Below are 16,474 nucleotides of genomic sequence, written 5' to 3'. Positions count from 1 at the left end.
TTGAAATGGTGGCTACAAAGAAATCTCTAGCTTTCATTTTGGTCATGGCTTGTCTTGAAAAACGAAGACAATTTGACGGTCGTCATAGGAGAAGTCACACTGCAGGACTGTGAGTCAAATCTTCTGACACCACCAGAAATTCGTCGGAGGTGAAATTTGATCGAAGGGTCATGAATTGGCTGTCGGTGAGCATGTCAAACTAACGCTCAAAGACTTCAGATTTTAGCCTAGGATCTGAGGAATCTTTTAGGATTTGCAAAATTTGTTTTAGATGGCCAAATCGTGGCCACAATCGTACAGTGTGCAGCCGGCTTTAGGCAGCAAGTGAACATTTTGTCCTCAAAGTTGATGTGTTAGAAGCAGGAAAAAAAGTGCAAGCGTGAGGATTTGAGCGAGTTTGACAAGGGCCAAATTGTGATGGCTAGACGACTGAGTCAGAGCATCTTTAAAACTGCAGCTCTTGTGGGGTGTTCCCAGTCTGCAGTTGTCAGTATCTATCAAAAGTGGTCCAAGGAAGGAACAGTGGTAAACCGGTGACAGGGTCATGGGCGGCCAAGGCTCATTGATGCACGTGGGGAGCGAAGGCTGGCCCGCGTGCTCCGATCCAACAGACGAGCTACTGTAGCTCAGATTGCTCAAGTTAATGCTGGTTCTGATAGAAAGGTGTCAGAATACACAGTGCATCGCAGTTGGTTTATTACAGGGCTAAATAGCCTCAGACTAGTCAGGGCGCCCATGCTGACCACTGTCCACCACCGAAAGCGCGTAAACATCCATGTTGTTTAACCTCAGTTTTATGAAGTGATGCGAGTGCTTAAAAAAACATAATTTACCACTTTATTTACAAATTATTAATCTCCGACGTGCCTTTACGAGAGCACCATGACACATGCGAGAGCAGACGTTGCGTAAACGCGTTGGAGATTCATATTTTGTAAATCAAGTGGTAAATTGTTTTTTGCTCAAACAAAACACTCACGTCGCTTCAGAAAATTGAGGTTAAGCTACTGGAGTCACATGGATTACTTTAATGATGTCTTTACTACCTTTCTAGGGCTTGAAAGTGGCAGTGGCGTAGGCTGTCAATAGAGGGACAGAAAGCTCTCAGATTTCATCAAAAAGATCTTCATTTGTGTTCTGAAGATGAATGAAGGTCTTGGCTTGGAACGACATGAGGGTGAATAATTGATGACAGCATTTTCATTTTTGGGTGAACTAACGACACTTCATAAAGGGTTTTAGTTCTTTCACTGGAAAATAAATGTCCATTTTATTATTGTGCTTAAGTTTGAATTGACAATTCGTTGTCTTTGGTTACAATTTTACTGTGCAAATATGACTTGTTGTGTGTTCACGAATGATGTTTGCGTTCAGTAGACTGCGTGTGTGTTCTCCCCTCCTCTCCCTGCTGTAGCCGGACCTTTTCCAGGGGGAGTTTCACCACATTAGTGGACTCCAGTCTAAATGTCACCCACTACTGAAAGACAACCCCTTCCTGCACCAGCAAGGAGCCCCTGCACTGACCTTGATCCCGCAGAAATGTCACGGTATCCACCCCGCCTTGACATTACACTGGAGAGAAGGGACTATATTTGCACATGAAGACTCTTGCCATTAAATATCCCACACAACCATTTGTTGAACCCTCTGTTTGCTTGGCTTTGAATGGCCCTCGTGTTTTTGCTTTTACTCTCTGTCATTTGTCTTTGTATTACACACTGGTGGTTACGTAGTTAGTCTACACAGTTTGCTACCTAATATAGCAGCGTCTGTAATAGAGCCTCGTAAATGTCTGATTTAAAACGTTAGTCAAGTTTATCGTTTAGCGCTATTTGTTTAGTACAAGCGAGTGTCTCTACATAGTCATTACAAATAAAGAGTAATTTCATACATCTAGCTCGCCTTTTAAAAACTGCACACAGTTGATTTCATTAGAGCCATCATAGGAATAAATTATGCTTTAAAATATATTCAAATAGAAATTAGGTTATTTAAATTGTAATAATATTTCAAAATAATGCTAGTATTATTGATTAAGCCTTGGTGAACATAAAAGACTTACCGACCCCAAACGTTTCACAGTACTGTACTTTTTAGTACTTTTTTTATGGAAAATGTGTTGTAATTTCTTTTTCTTTGGAACATAGGTGCACTGCTGCCTAGGATTTCGGCTTTAGCCGTTGTACAACAGCCTAAGTTTAAATGTCTGTTCTGGAAGAACATGAAAAACGTAAGTTATGTGCGCACAGTGTGACGGAAACCTTAAGGGATTGTAAGAGGAGTAATTCAGAGAGAGTTTCATCATTCTTGTCACATTCAGCACTGTCCTCATCTCTGGTTCTCTCCTTCAGGCCCAACTGTGTTCTGTCCTGTAAAATTGCTTTTAAATTACATTTCTAGGTTTCTTCGAAGATTTCCTTTACTATCTGTGGAGGAGAGGAAATAAATATCCATTCGGAATATCCCATTTCATCTACTTTTGCGCTATTGAAGTTGACAGTGAGCTGGACTCAATGTACCGGTCAGGTCTTTAACCCTCAGTGTTTCCCATTATGGCAGAATATACAGTAAAGCCAAAATTTATTTAGACACCTTCACCATTTCTCACATTATCACAGTTTATTCGCTATAGTTTAGAAAATGGTAATAAAATGTGACAAAAACTCAGTTGATACTTATTAAATCAGTTGATATTTCACTGGTTTTGGCCATCCTGCTGTTAGACTGTCTCACAGATGAATTAGGTTGAATATCTGTCAGCTGTTTAATTTAAGTTCACAATTAGATAATACCAATTGAGGTCAACCAATTACCAAGCAATGCTTAATTTTGTTCAGTCCGTGTTGTAAAAAGGTTGCATTAGCATTAGCAGTATTTTACTGGTAGTCCACTGTATGAAGAATTTTTGGGTATAATATGTCACAGTTTACTTTATTTTGCAATCCTCACTTACATAAATGAACTATAGTGTCCAGCACCCACTAGTAAAAAAAAAAAATCAAAAATTATATCTGGTGTCTGAATTTTGGTTTGACTGTATATATTAGGGCTGTCAGTTGAATCTATTAATTTAGTGAATAGACTTTTTTTTATTATTATTAAAACCATCAAACCAAGCTTTCCAACATCCATAATGTAATATCTTTGCATTATCTTCAATTGGATGTTTTTCTCAACAAATATTGACATGCAATTCATAAATCAGAATATTATACATAAATAATTCGATAAAAATTTGAATTGATTGACAGCCTTAATAAAGATTAGCATAGTGAGATTTTAAAATAATATCTGTAATAATTTGATAGTATTCTCATCCAGCGCCTCTATTACAGAGCACATTTGCTCTTCATTCTCGATCTGAAAACATAATCATCTGAAAATCGGATATGATGAAGAGTGTTAAAGGAAGCGGGACACCATGTACAAATCATGATAAATGTGTGCGAAGGAGCCGCGCTCACCCATGCTGTGCCGCCAGAGCTTCACTTCGCAGCCTCAGGCATCAGGTGGCCGGATTTAAATAGCAAGGGCCGAGGCCACATCTGTTGCGGCTGGTCTGGTGGAGAGAGCCGCCGATGCTCGGGTCTGTGTGTGTGAGATGACATTTGGATGAGCGGGGATTTACCCAGCAGCTGTGCAGACGCTGGTCGGCATGATGGATGATGGGTCCGGTTGCCTAATGTACAGCACAGAAAAACAGTCGTGTGCTGTTGCTCGAATGCTTGTGTGGATTTTTGTAAGAGGCAATGGTTCCCTTCTAAACCACAATTATATGTTGTTTGTTTGTGTGTGTGTGTGTGTGTGTGTTTCTGTAACAGCTTTACGCTTATTAGAGACAAATACCTAAGCTTATTTCTGCTGCATACCAATTGTATCTACACTGTTCAGAAAAGAATACTAGCGATTAATGTTTCAAGCAGTTTTATGCTAATTTTTTGTCACATGACCTCATTATGACATTTATTCACTGTGTTGGTCTGGAAATTAATATGCATCTTTTTTCTTTTTTGGGGGCTAAAAATATCTTTAATCAGTCAACTAATGAATCAAGAAGGAAATGTTTAAAATTTTTGATTGATATCAATTGATATTGCTTGTTGTTCATTCATCACTTTGGATACATACTACTAGTACTATTTTTGCGTTATGTATGGTCATGTGAATATGGATAGTCTTAAATATACTCTTCTAAAGTATGTGGGTTTGGATGATTCTCATACTATTTTTGCAGTATGCGGTTTGTGAATACTCTTATGTGGATATGTATAGTCTTGGATATACTCTTCCTCTTCTAGACTGTGGGTTTAGATGTATACTACCATACTAATACATTTTTTTCAGTGGGTATAGTGTTATGTGCATGCAGTATGTATAGTCTTGGATATTGTCTTCCTCTTCTAAACTATATAGGTTTGGGTGCATACTTATACTTTTTTGTTGCAAAATGTGTAGTCTTATGTGCATATGTATAGTCTTTTATATGTTATCTTCCTCTTTTAGGATATATGAGTTTGAAATGCTTACTAATCTTTACTTTTGGTAGTATGTATAGTTGTGCATATGGATAGTCTTAAACATAGTCGTCTTCTAGACTATGGGTTTGGATGCATACTACTCATACTATTTTTGCAGTATGCAGTTTGAATACTCTTATGTGGATATGTATAGTCTTGGATATAGTCTTCCTCTTCTAGACTCTCTGGGTTTAGATTACATACTGCCATGCTAATTCAAATTTTTGAGTAAGGGTTATGTGAATGTGTATAGTCTTCCTCTTCTAGACTATAGGTGTTCGGATGCATACTACTAAGGCTTTTTTTAACCGTATGTATAGTCTTATGTACATATGTATAGTTTTATATATTTCTCTTCCAGGCTATATGATTTTGGAATGCATACTTTACTATTTTTGCAGTATGTATATTGTATACACTATGCAATTTTATGCCTTGATGCAACCTATTAGATTATACATACTGCATAAGAATGAGTAGTATAGTAGTATGCATCCCAAACTATAGACTAGAAGAGCACAGCTACATGAGTTTGGATGCATACTATTATACTACTCGTACTACTTTTTTTGCAGTATGTTAAGTATAAGTATAGTCTTGGTGGGGAAAGTTGTTTAATTGGCTATTTTGTTAAATAACGATTATGTCTGTCATTGAAACAGTGCGCGGTCACCTTTACAAATATAGTCAGCAGTCAGAAACCCTGCTGGTTTTTTGTTACCCAGGTCTCCCTCGCTCTGCATGAGGTGCACCTCGGCACAGTGAATAACCCACCTGCCCCTGACATTTCACTCTTCCTCGCACAAATGATATCTCTTCACCAGACCACACGTTTGAAGCTCACACTGTTTCCTCCCGCAACATTACTGCATCCCACTGTTGCCTTTTCCTGAGTAATTGAGGTGAGAACAGTGGGAAACCTCGCCCTTCCTCCACCCTCTGCTTTCCCATCTCCTTTCACCTATTCAGAAAGAGGTTTTTCCCCTTTCGTTCCTGCTCCAGATCTGCTGTGACAGACAAATGAAGCCAGATACAGAGTGCTCTGATTGGACAGATGGGGAAAACACATCTTCTTTTTCGGTCTTTGTTCTATTTTTGGTACAAATCTTTGCAGCTTTTGGATAATGAAGTCCACAGAAAGAGTGAATCTCCAAGCTTGAGGTTTGGTGTTTCATCAAGTTAAACCTTGGGTGATGTGTCTATCTTAGGCGATAAACCGAAAATGTGGCACACGTTGATAAAACGCTCTTTTGCTCTTGCAGCTGACAGAAAGTCAATGTTCAAGTTGAGAAATATTCGAAATGTGTAACTATTACGCCCGACGATATGACAGGTGTCACCTATTGATTATGTTTTCATATTGGCACACAAACAACACTCAAATGACTATGACTGGAGAAAAAAAAAATCCATATTCCATCTGGCAGTGCATCAAAAGGACATCCGTGCTCATTTTTAGAATGAATCCTCAGCATAAACACAAACACGGGCACTCATTAAACGCCACAGTTTGTAGCTCAGAAATATCAGCGCTGTTCGCTGGAGGAGACATTAGCATCGCGTGACCTCTAGCGGGGCGTTCTCCTCCCCTGCCTGTCCGTATCTACACCCTAATCAATTTGAGCGAGATCAAAACGCCTGACATCTTCCTCTTCAAATGGATTAGCTCCTTTTGTGGCATCTTAAGGCTGATTGAGGGAAGTGTGCTGTGTGGAATACATCAGGACAACTGCCGCCCCATGCAGCACTGCTCTCGCCTTCATGTTTATTTATTGCAAAGCTCCTAAAAGGCACAAAAAAGCACCTGTTTCCTTCCCTGGCTTCCTGTCAGTAAATGAAACCTGGGGACAGAAAGGCTGCTCTGATGAGACGGATGTCTAATGCATCTGCCTGTTGTGCGTCTGTTGCCAAGCAGTGGATCAAACACAACACTGTCTCGGGTTAACAGGCTTTCCAACATCAGACGGTTAACCTTGAGAGATTTCGGATGTTTCGTCTGTATCATATCCATCATTTAAGGACAATTTACTAGACTTGTGATGTTTGGAAGCGTCGACTGTCAGTAATTCAGGATGAATGCAGGTTGAAATCAAGTTTTGTTTGTATTGCATTGTACATTTCATAGACTGCTAGAGACTGACCTGGTTTGGTTGTTTCACATCTGGTTTGTCTGGCTCGGCTGCACTTTTCCTCACTTATTGAACCGTATTAATTCATTCAGCTTATATGTAAGCAATAAGGTATGAGAGGCTGTGCTGTATCGTGATTAAGCTTCGCGTCGTGCCTAACAACGCCCTTCAGCCGTTACTTATTCACGATACAGCACTTGCCTCGAGTACCTTATTGCTTTTATAAAATGGTTACCACACAATAAAAATATTAAAGTAAAAAAATATGTATTAGTGCAACTTTCATGAAGTAAAATCACTAAAAGCCTTCCTTCCGCTAGAAAAAAATAGTCCCTGACCGTGAACAGCAACAACGTTCCAATGTGTAATATGCATGAAAGCTCAAATAAAAACAACATAGCAACTGCAGTGTTGCGCAGTGATAAATAGAACCGTTGGGTGAAGCGGTCATAGCCGTGTTTTATCATGAATAAAGCACAGCTATTGACCAATCAGAATCAAGGATTGGAACTAACCGTTTTTATAACCTTAATAACCTTAATTTTTCTCTGTGTTTTTGATTTGAGTGCTTTTTATTTTTACATTTATTTTATTTTTCTTTAACTTCAATTTTGTTTATTTCTATTTTCTTATTTTAAAATTAATTATTGCATGATTTAATTTAATAATAATTTTTTTTTTTACTTATTTATTAGGGCTGTCAATAGATTACAATTTTAAATCACACCTTTGTCGTGAAATTAAGCATACACCATTTTGTCTTGTTTAACGTGTTCATTTTGTCATCATTTGCTATATCCAGCAAGTAAACCATCAGATTGAAGGGTGATTCTCACAAAAAAGAAAAAGATTTTTTCAAGGTAAATTTAGATGCCTCCCCAAAAAAGGACACTTGGAGACTCCAAAAGGACACCTAATAACTAAATGATATAAGGAGTCCATTTAATCCATAAATGTGACCCTGGATCACAAAACCAGTCACAAGTAGCACGGGTATATTTGTGGAAATAGCCAACCATACATTGTATGGGTCAAAACTATCGATTTTTCTTTTATGCCAAAAATCATTAGGATATTAAGTAAAGATCACGTTCAATGAAGATATTTTGTAAATTTCCTACCCTAAATATATAAAATATTTATTTTTGTGAGTGAATGCAGCACAATCGCGAACAGAAATGGACAACTTTAAAGGCGATATTCTCAATGTTTAGAATTTTTTGCACCCTCAGATTCCAGACTTTCAAATAGTTGTATATCCGCCAAATATGATCCTATCCTAACAAACCATACATCAATGGAAAGCTTATTTATTCAGCTTTCGGATTATGTATACATCTTAATTTATTTCAAATTTAAATTTAATTGGTCCAGGGTTACAAATGTATGCACACCAAAGCACACATGAAAAAAAAAAAACCTTACAGAAAACCAAAACCAATTCATAGTGTTTAGTATGTTTACAGTGCACAAGCAAAGCGCTTGTTTACATTTTAGACAAGTCAAGTTGCAATACCGAACAGGACCACATAGAGTTGCCAAAAAAACTGAACCAACCGCATTGACTTGACTGCATATACAACAGTACACAGATCCATTCAAATTTACTAACAGCACAGCAACATACAAATGACAGATAAAACATGTGTCACATTAAAACATTATCCTGAAAGAGTGTGGAAACAACGTGAATGTACGGTTCCTGTACTCCACCGCAATCACCTTTACCTTTACCCTATCATCAGGGCATACAGCGGTGGGATGATGTTTGTTTCAGTTCAGTCTTTATTTCACACAGCGCAAAAATCACAGAATATGACAGAACTCGTGTTTAGATTTTATTATTATTTTTCTGTGAGTGTTGCCCATGTATAACTCGCCACCACAATGCTAGGTGTTGTGGATATTTTCCAGTGCATTGCTGTGTGGTTGCTAGGGTATTATGGCGGTTGCTAGGTTTTTGCATACTAACACAAGTGTCTATGATATTCTAGTCACTAGATATGGCTCTGGTCCTTCATTCAATACATCTTTACACAGCTAAGTTAAAAATGCTTTGTGCCTTCTCAGAATTCTGTGTAAAGACGTAATGCACCTTTAATTCATAAAAGCCAGAGCTCCAACTCTCCTCAAAGAATCCAGTTCTAGTTGTATTTATGCCACTTCTGAGCAACATTATGGGCCCTATTTTAACGATCTGAAACGCAAGTGTCAAAGCGCAAAGCGCAAGTAACTTTGTGGGCGGATCCCGGCGCTGTTGCTATTTTCCCGGCGGGATAAATGCCTCTTGCGCCTGGCGCAAATCTAAAAGGGGTTGGTCTGAAGTAGCTTCATTATTCATAGGTGTGGTTTGGGCGTAACGTGAAATAAACCAATCAGAGCGTCATCTCACATTCCCTTTAAGAGCATGCGCGCTTGTTCTAAAGCGGATTCCTATTATAACGGCGGATTTGCCAGGCGCGCGCCAGGAGCGGTTCACAGCCGAGGAGAGCAACGTTCTCGTCAGGGCCGTAAAACACAGAGAAGTGACATTGGGGATGTAGAAACCCACACAAATGAACTTCTGTTAAACAGGCGTATAATAATTTGGGTAAATGTGTAAGCTACATGTATGCTTTTATAATAAATTGTCTATCTATCTATCCATCTATCCATCTATCCATCTATCCATCTATCCATCTATCCATCTATCCATCTATCCATCTATCTATCTATCGTAATAATGTATGATTTGCAAAAATGAAAACTGCTGCTTAGATGAGAGAATCAAAGTGTATGCGCGTTGTGCACACGCTACATTGATTATGGCCAAGCATGCGCCCTTAAAATAGCATAATGAACAACGCGCAACGCGCCACTGACTTAAGACTAGTTTTTTTTTCTGGTCAGTGGCGCAATTGTTTTATAGAACAGCAAAATAGCATGAGGGAAAGTTTGCGCCGGAACACGCCTCCTCTTTGCGCTGAACCGCCCCGGGGAGCGCAAGTGTATTTCTTAGTTAACCGACGTGCGTCTGTGGAGGGAAAAGTCCGCTTTGCGCGGGTGCAAAATAGGAATGATACATGCGTCAGTGTACAAAGTCATTTGCGCTGAGTGCAAGATAGGGCCCTAAATCTATATAGATTGTGTAAAGACACCTAAATGCCACTTCAAAAGCGATTCTGTGCCACCTTTGCTGTTCTGTTTTATCAAGTAAAAATCTTTTAACAAGTGAACATCTGAAGTCGTATCGCTCTCCTGAACAAGCCGCACGGTTTTAGGTATCATATCATTGAAGTATTGCACTTAAGACTACAGGTTTGTTCAAATCTATGTATGAGCAACAGTAATATTAATGCTTGCCTTAGTAATCCAGTCAAATTCTAATTGATAAACCCTACATTATTTCCTGCTATTTATTTTCTGTCTGAAATCCATCACATTATGCAAGTTGAAAGCACCACAAATGTTTCTTATTCTCTTTAAACCTATGAATAAAGGAAACGATTCCATTAATAAAAGTCGATAGCATCTCAGGGTCCTGTATATATTGCACATGGCAAGATTAAACTTGCTTCCCTGCACAGTTTTCTCTAACACTCTCTCAGTGCCTGCGATGCATAATTGCCTGAGATTCTTCTGCCTTCTGTTCTTTGTGCACAGGCAGAATGAATGGCTCTCTGTGTGTGAAGTGGAGTAAATAGACACGTTACTGTGTGCGTCGGAGTGTTGATGAAAGCAAGCGTGTAGATGCTTATTAACCGTTTCGTACTGCAAGCCTCAGAAATATCGTATGAGAAGGCTGGCGATGGACGGCACTCTTTGCACACCATGTGCCCGGCCCTTGAGACTGGACACTGTCTGTCTTTCAGCTCTGACCTTTGTTTTGAAGGCAGCTCTGGGAAGCAGTTTCTGTCCCTCCCTTGCTATCTCTTTGTCTCTCTGTATCTCATTTCATTTTCTCGCTTGTTCCAGTTTCCTGCTCGTCCCTTTTCATTTTTATCACGCTTTGTATTTCTTTGCCATCTCCTCTTTGTTTGAATTTCCTTCTCCCCTTTGTTGTGCCACCAGCTTCTCTCTCTAAATAAAGTAATCAAGCTCAGCACTTTATTTTCCTCGGTGTGCATTCTCACATGACAGGTTTCCTTTCTCTCCGGGACTTTAAAAGAGAACAAGGATCCCAAAAAAAAAAAAAAAAAAAAAAAAAAAAGCCTGTCCAAGGAGATAAGAGCCAACCTGTGGGAAAAAGCAATCAGAGAAACATGAAACCCATATTAACCCACAGGACGACATTTATCTCTCAGACCAACACTGATCCTGCCTTTTCAGATGGGAAGAATTTCATGGCCTGAATCTTAACAATTTTGAAGGACATGTCCAGGTGACATGTCACCCATAAATTACAATAATTAATTATTCTTAGAGCACATGGTGTGCAAAGAGTGAAAATTGTATTCAGTGTTGTTGTATAGAGAATTTGGGAGAACTTGCACTTAATTATCAAAAAATAATGTCACAATGCAAACATTCTGGACATAAATATAAGCGTTGTTTTATTTACATGAAATACATACATTTAGATGTGAAATTTGACTGGCATGTTTTGGTGAATTTCACCCCACAAGATTTGCAAACCTTCACCAGACTATAACAGCCTGTTTAAATGCATACCTCTTTTGCTTCCAGTATGTCAAGGAAAGTAGGTGTGATCCGCCTGAAAAGTGTCTTTTGAATCATTTCAAATTGGTTAGCATGATCTTGGCAAACTGAACCCGTCTCCAGGTGATTAATAGCCTCAACATTAGACAAGCACTGTAGTGTTGGAGAAATGGCCTTCGCAGTAACGTTAGATTGACTGGCAACCGAAGACTGTGAAAACAGTCCAGACTAAAAGCCCTTGGCTGGAACCCGATGAACCCCTTCAGCTGAGGGCCCTCAGGCCCCTTCAGTACAGCGCGCAGATGTGCCAGGATAAATACATATTTCAGCTTCAATCTGAGGTGATTCGGGTTTTTACGCCTTATACTGCTCGTGTGAAATGTGGTGTAAACGCTGAGCTGTTCAGACAGACTGCGGGAAGTGTGAGCATAGGGCAGATTAGCGGACGTCCTCCGGCAGTGTTTCTGGGTGCGTGCTCATCCTCTGATGAATAAGGTGAACATCACTGGTGGATGACCTCAGTGTCCTTCAGCTGAACGCCATATGGTAATTCACAGTGCAGTACGTTGAATAATACTAATAGTTTGAACAATTTGGAGATATCCATGAGATCGCCAAGTGTTCGCTTCTTGTGTCAGTTCTGAAATTGAAATTCAATTTAGTTGTATTATCAGCTTTAACATCGGACTAGCAAATTGAAATTTTGGTTTAAAGCATTGCTAGTTTGATCAAGGATAGCATACTGGAAAAGGGTACATAATTTGGCTTCTTGCATGATTGCACCTAAGAAATAAGAAATTTGACACCTCGCTGCATTTATTTTTCTCAGGACAAGCCAGACGCCACCTGAAGCATCTGCTGCTCTTACTAGAAGTGCACAACCAGAAGAACCAGCTTTCATGAATCCACAGAAGGAACAGGAGAACCAAGGAGAACATATACATGTGGCGTCGTCCAGCTCGGCCGTGCAAAGAGCCAATCAGATGCTGCAGGATCTGGGGCAGATTAAAAATGAGATGAGGAGTCTACTGCAGGTGAGAGCTTCAGAAATCTATGCTAACTTTCACACTCTGATAGTCCTGCTTTTGGTTTAGTTCTCTGCAGTGGCATTATCAGTCTTGGCCAAACCAATTACAACTTGAAATTGCTGTCTTCTACTAATTTGTCAATATTCTCAAACAGCTCGATGGCAAAAAAATTGGCTTTGTCATGTGGATTTTGTAGCATGCAGACAAAATAGCCTCCTCTTTCCGTCCGTCCGTCTGTCTGTCTGTCTACAGTCAAACCTCAATTTATTCATACATCACAGTTTATTCGCTATAGTTTAGAAAATGGTAATAAAATATGACAAAAACTCAGTTGATACTTATTAAATCAGTTGATATTTCACTGGTTTTGGCCATCCTGCTGTTAGACTGTCTCACAAATGAATTAGGTTGAATATCTGTCAGCTGTTTAATTTAAGTTCACAATTAGATAATACCAATTGAGGTCAACCAATTACCAAGCAATGCTTAATTTTGTTCAGTCCGTGTTGTAAAAAGGTCGCATTAGCATTAGCAGTATTTTACTGGTAGTCCACTGTATGAAGAATTTTTGGGTATAATATGTCACAGTTTACTTTATGTTGCTATCCTCACTTACATAAATGAACTATAGTGTCCAGCACCCACTAGTAAAAAAAATACCAAAAATGATCTCTGGTGTCTCCATCTATCCATCCATCCTATTTTTTTGTCTCTAAGTTCCATCCATCCATCCTATCCAATCCTATCCAATCCAATCCAATCCATCCATCCATCCATCCATCCATCCATCCATCCATCCATCCATCCATCCATCCATCCATCCATCCATCCATCCATCCATCCATCCATCCATCCATCCATCCATCCATCCATCCATCCATCCATCCATCCATCCATCCATCCATCCATCCATCCATCCATCCATCCATCCATCCATCCATCCATCCATCCATCCATCCATCCATCCATCCATCCATCCATCCATCCATCCATCCATCCATCCATCCATCCATCCATCCATCCATCCATCCATCCATCCATCCACCCATCCACCCATCCATCCATCCATCCTTTTGTCTCTAAGTTCCACTGATATATATATAAATATAGACTTTCTACTGTCTACTGGACAATAAATACACAAGCATACGCCCTGTCCAATTCTTGCCATTGATCAGCAGGTTACTGGTAATTTAAAGAGGCCCGATGACAGTACAAGTGTTGAGCTCCGGATCGAGTTAATCTAATTGGAGAGGGACCACTGATGAAATCTAGCCGAGACACGGATCCGAGAAATTCGTGGCTCACTGACCAGACACCAATTTTTTCAATTTTTTCTTCCCTTTGCCACCCACACTAATAAATTACAGCGCCACTTCGTTCTTACCAAATGTGCCACTGCCTGTTTCCATCCATTACTGTCACCCTCTCTCTCCCAATAAGCCATTGAGTTTCCAGGCACGTCTTTTGCGGCTGAAAAATTCCATCAGCCCAGAATAATGTAACATACAGCAAATGACACATTAGCATATAATTGAGGATGCAGGATTTGAATTCTCTTTGGCCGCTGTCAGAGAGTCGCTGTCTCTCTCTCTCTTTCTCTCTCTCTCGAACTGAGGCAGCCAAGTCACTAGTCTCACCGTCTGGCCTGTTTTAATGGAATGTCACTCACATTGCACTCTTTTATGTGCCTGCTGGCAATATCCTATAATTTTGGCCATTTTGTGAAGAAAAAAAAAAGTGTTATATAGGTATCACAATTTGCCTCTGGTGCTAAAACGTAGCATTTATTCATTCAGTGTCTTCTGCTTATATGTGTAGTCCAAACTTAATTTAGTAGTTTGCTACCAAGTCTCTCCATCTCGATCCATGTCCTTCCAGACTGCTGATGCGTTTCCTGTGCAGAATGCCAAGTCGACCCAGATCAGCAGGAGCAGCCATCTCGCCCCCTCCGCCACGGCCCCGCCTCCGCCTCCTTCCACAACCCCCGTCTCCATGGTAGGTTCCCATGGCAACCCCAACCTCCGCACTTCCAGGTTTACGAGCCCTTCTCCTCTGTGCAGTTTCTATCCACAACAACAGAACGGCACAATTGTACTTTTGTATCCTTGCAATTTCAGCCCTGCTGTTATTCAGAGACCGCTTCGATAAATCAGTGTTATCACTCGTTTACACCTGGGCTTCAGAATAAATGTGCGGCACCCCTCCCAAACGCAGCCGCAGCAAATTTAAGTTAGGATTGTTTCTCTTTCTTTTGCCCGAGTCAATAATTGCATCCACCGATTTCGATTCCAATTTTGTTCAAAATGTTGAATTATATGAATTACACACTGCATGATTTAACCAAACAAAACTCACTCTGTCAGATAATTGACCGTTCATCTCGTAAACGTCTTGAGAATGTGCCCCCATATGCCCCTTTTGCTTAATATCACCCAGTATATTATGAGGACAGAAAGTACTGCTGTAAGAAAATCTATGGAAGTGCCTGATTAATAGTATTCTAGTGCCTCGGATGTAGCTGAACGTTTGACAGGAGCACAGGGTTGAGGTTAGAGAGTCCCTCGTCAAGGCGAGCCTGCCAGAGCAGCATCTGCCGTCCCATGTAATGGATTTATGGAGCTCTCCGACAGATTTATATTCAGGAGAGGATGAGAGGGAGAGACAGCCAAGGACCCTCGGCTGCCCACTTTCGTGCTTGCCGAGAAGGAACGTGACACGTATACTACAGGGAAAGACGCAGCGGTTCAGGGCGAAATTTACACGGGGCTCGTGCAGCAGTCGCCTGTATTTGACCGTGAACTCTTAGCGCACGTTTCACATCATTTTCGGGATCGAAACATGCAATTAAATAGATATAATTTGAGATGTATGAGACCATAATACAATACAGTTTTGATGAGCAATGATGATCATTCCTCTACAGTAACTTGAGAAAAATTAGGGGTAGTTGGCGGTACTGCTTACATATATTTGTGACATGTATATGTGTGTTTATTCTTTGCAAACTCAAACGTATGGTTTTCTGTTGTGTATTAGACATTTTATTGCAAGTTATGCTGATTTAGGCTATTATAGATTAAGTTTTGTTGAAATTGCAAGAATGATTTGTGATAGAAGCATCAGTTAAAATAGGTTTTAACTTAATGTTTTAGTGGAAAATCTAGTTTGGCCTAGCCTGGATGCCAGCCCGAACCCCGCCCACAACATTTTTTGATCGGGAAGTTCGGTCTGGACTCGCTCCATTGAGGAGTAATTATGATCGGTTCAGAAATCGTCGGGCCAATCAAATTGCCAGGGCGGGCTTTATACGATGATGGACAGATGATCTGCAGGGACGTAATCCTCACGTTCTCAAAGAGCGCTTGGGTTGAACTGGTTTCCCTCACAGATGACTGCCGCTGGAGAACTGAGATGTAGAGATTCCGCTATCGCGTCCGTTGTAAAAGAAATCGACAGCGCATTCATTTTAAAAGACGAACATAGAACTGCAATCAAGGCATTTGTCGATCGTCAAGATGTGTTTGCCGTCCTTCCTATGGGATTCGGCAAAAGTTTAATTTATCAGCTGGCTCCGATGGTAACTAAGAAGATGGGACGCAATGAAAACCCTGTGGTCATTGTGGTTTCTCCTTTGGTCGCACTCATAGAGGGCCAAGTAAAAGAAGCAACACTCGTTATTTTACTTCTTCCAGCGTGCGTGCATTTGAGTTCTGTAGTTGACAACTGTGCTATGCAAAGTAGTTGACTTACTGCGTTGCTCTCATTGGTTGTAGGTCTATCTAATTGAGTGCAGAGTTTTTTTTTTTCCTGGTTCGGTTAAGACACGCCTCATAATCAAAGCCCTATGAAGCAGTATCAGACTCACATTCTGACTAGAATATGAGTATGACGAAGTCAGGCTAAGTTTGGCCAGTAAGTTTTTCTTTTTTTTATTAATTAATACATTTTTTATTATAATGTATTAAATTGACAGTCAACACATTTATAATGAACAAATAAATGCTGTTCTTTTTAACTTTATATCAATCAAAAAAGTATCACAGTTTCCACAAATATATTAAGGAGCACAGCCGTTTTCAGCATTGATAATAATAATATAATAATAAATGTTTCTTGAGCAGCAAATCATCATATTAGAAGGATTTCTGAAAGATCATGT

At 39.9% G+C, this 16,474-nt stretch overlaps 1 protein-coding gene across 2 annotated transcripts in view; it reads left to right on the top strand.

Moving 5' to 3' along the window:
* kiaa0586 (KIAA0586 ortholog) overlaps nucleotides 1-16,474 on the top strand; it is a 131,142-nt gene that overhangs the window by 32,409 nt on the left and 82,259 nt on the right. For both annotated transcript variants that reach the window (XM_056256132.1, XM_056256131.1), the window contains exons 10-11: nucleotides 12,114-12,318; nucleotides 14,194-14,310. In XM_056256132.1, the coding sequence (XP_056112107.1) occupies nucleotides 12,114-12,318; nucleotides 14,194-14,310 (322 nt within the window). The remainder of the gene's footprint in view (nucleotides 1-12,113; nucleotides 12,319-14,193; nucleotides 14,311-16,474) is intronic.

Source organism: Rhinichthys klamathensis, unplaced genomic scaffold, assembly GCF_029890125.1.
Source record: "Rhinichthys klamathensis goyatoka isolate OS25496 unplaced genomic scaffold, OSU_Roscu_1.1 h1tg000123l_1, whole genome shotgun sequence".
Taxonomy (NCBI): domain Eukaryota; kingdom Metazoa; phylum Chordata; class Actinopteri; order Cypriniformes; family Leuciscidae; genus Rhinichthys; species Rhinichthys klamathensis.
The sequence above is the reverse complement of the archived record's forward strand: the minus strand, read 5'-3'. Positions and strand labels throughout refer to the sequence as shown.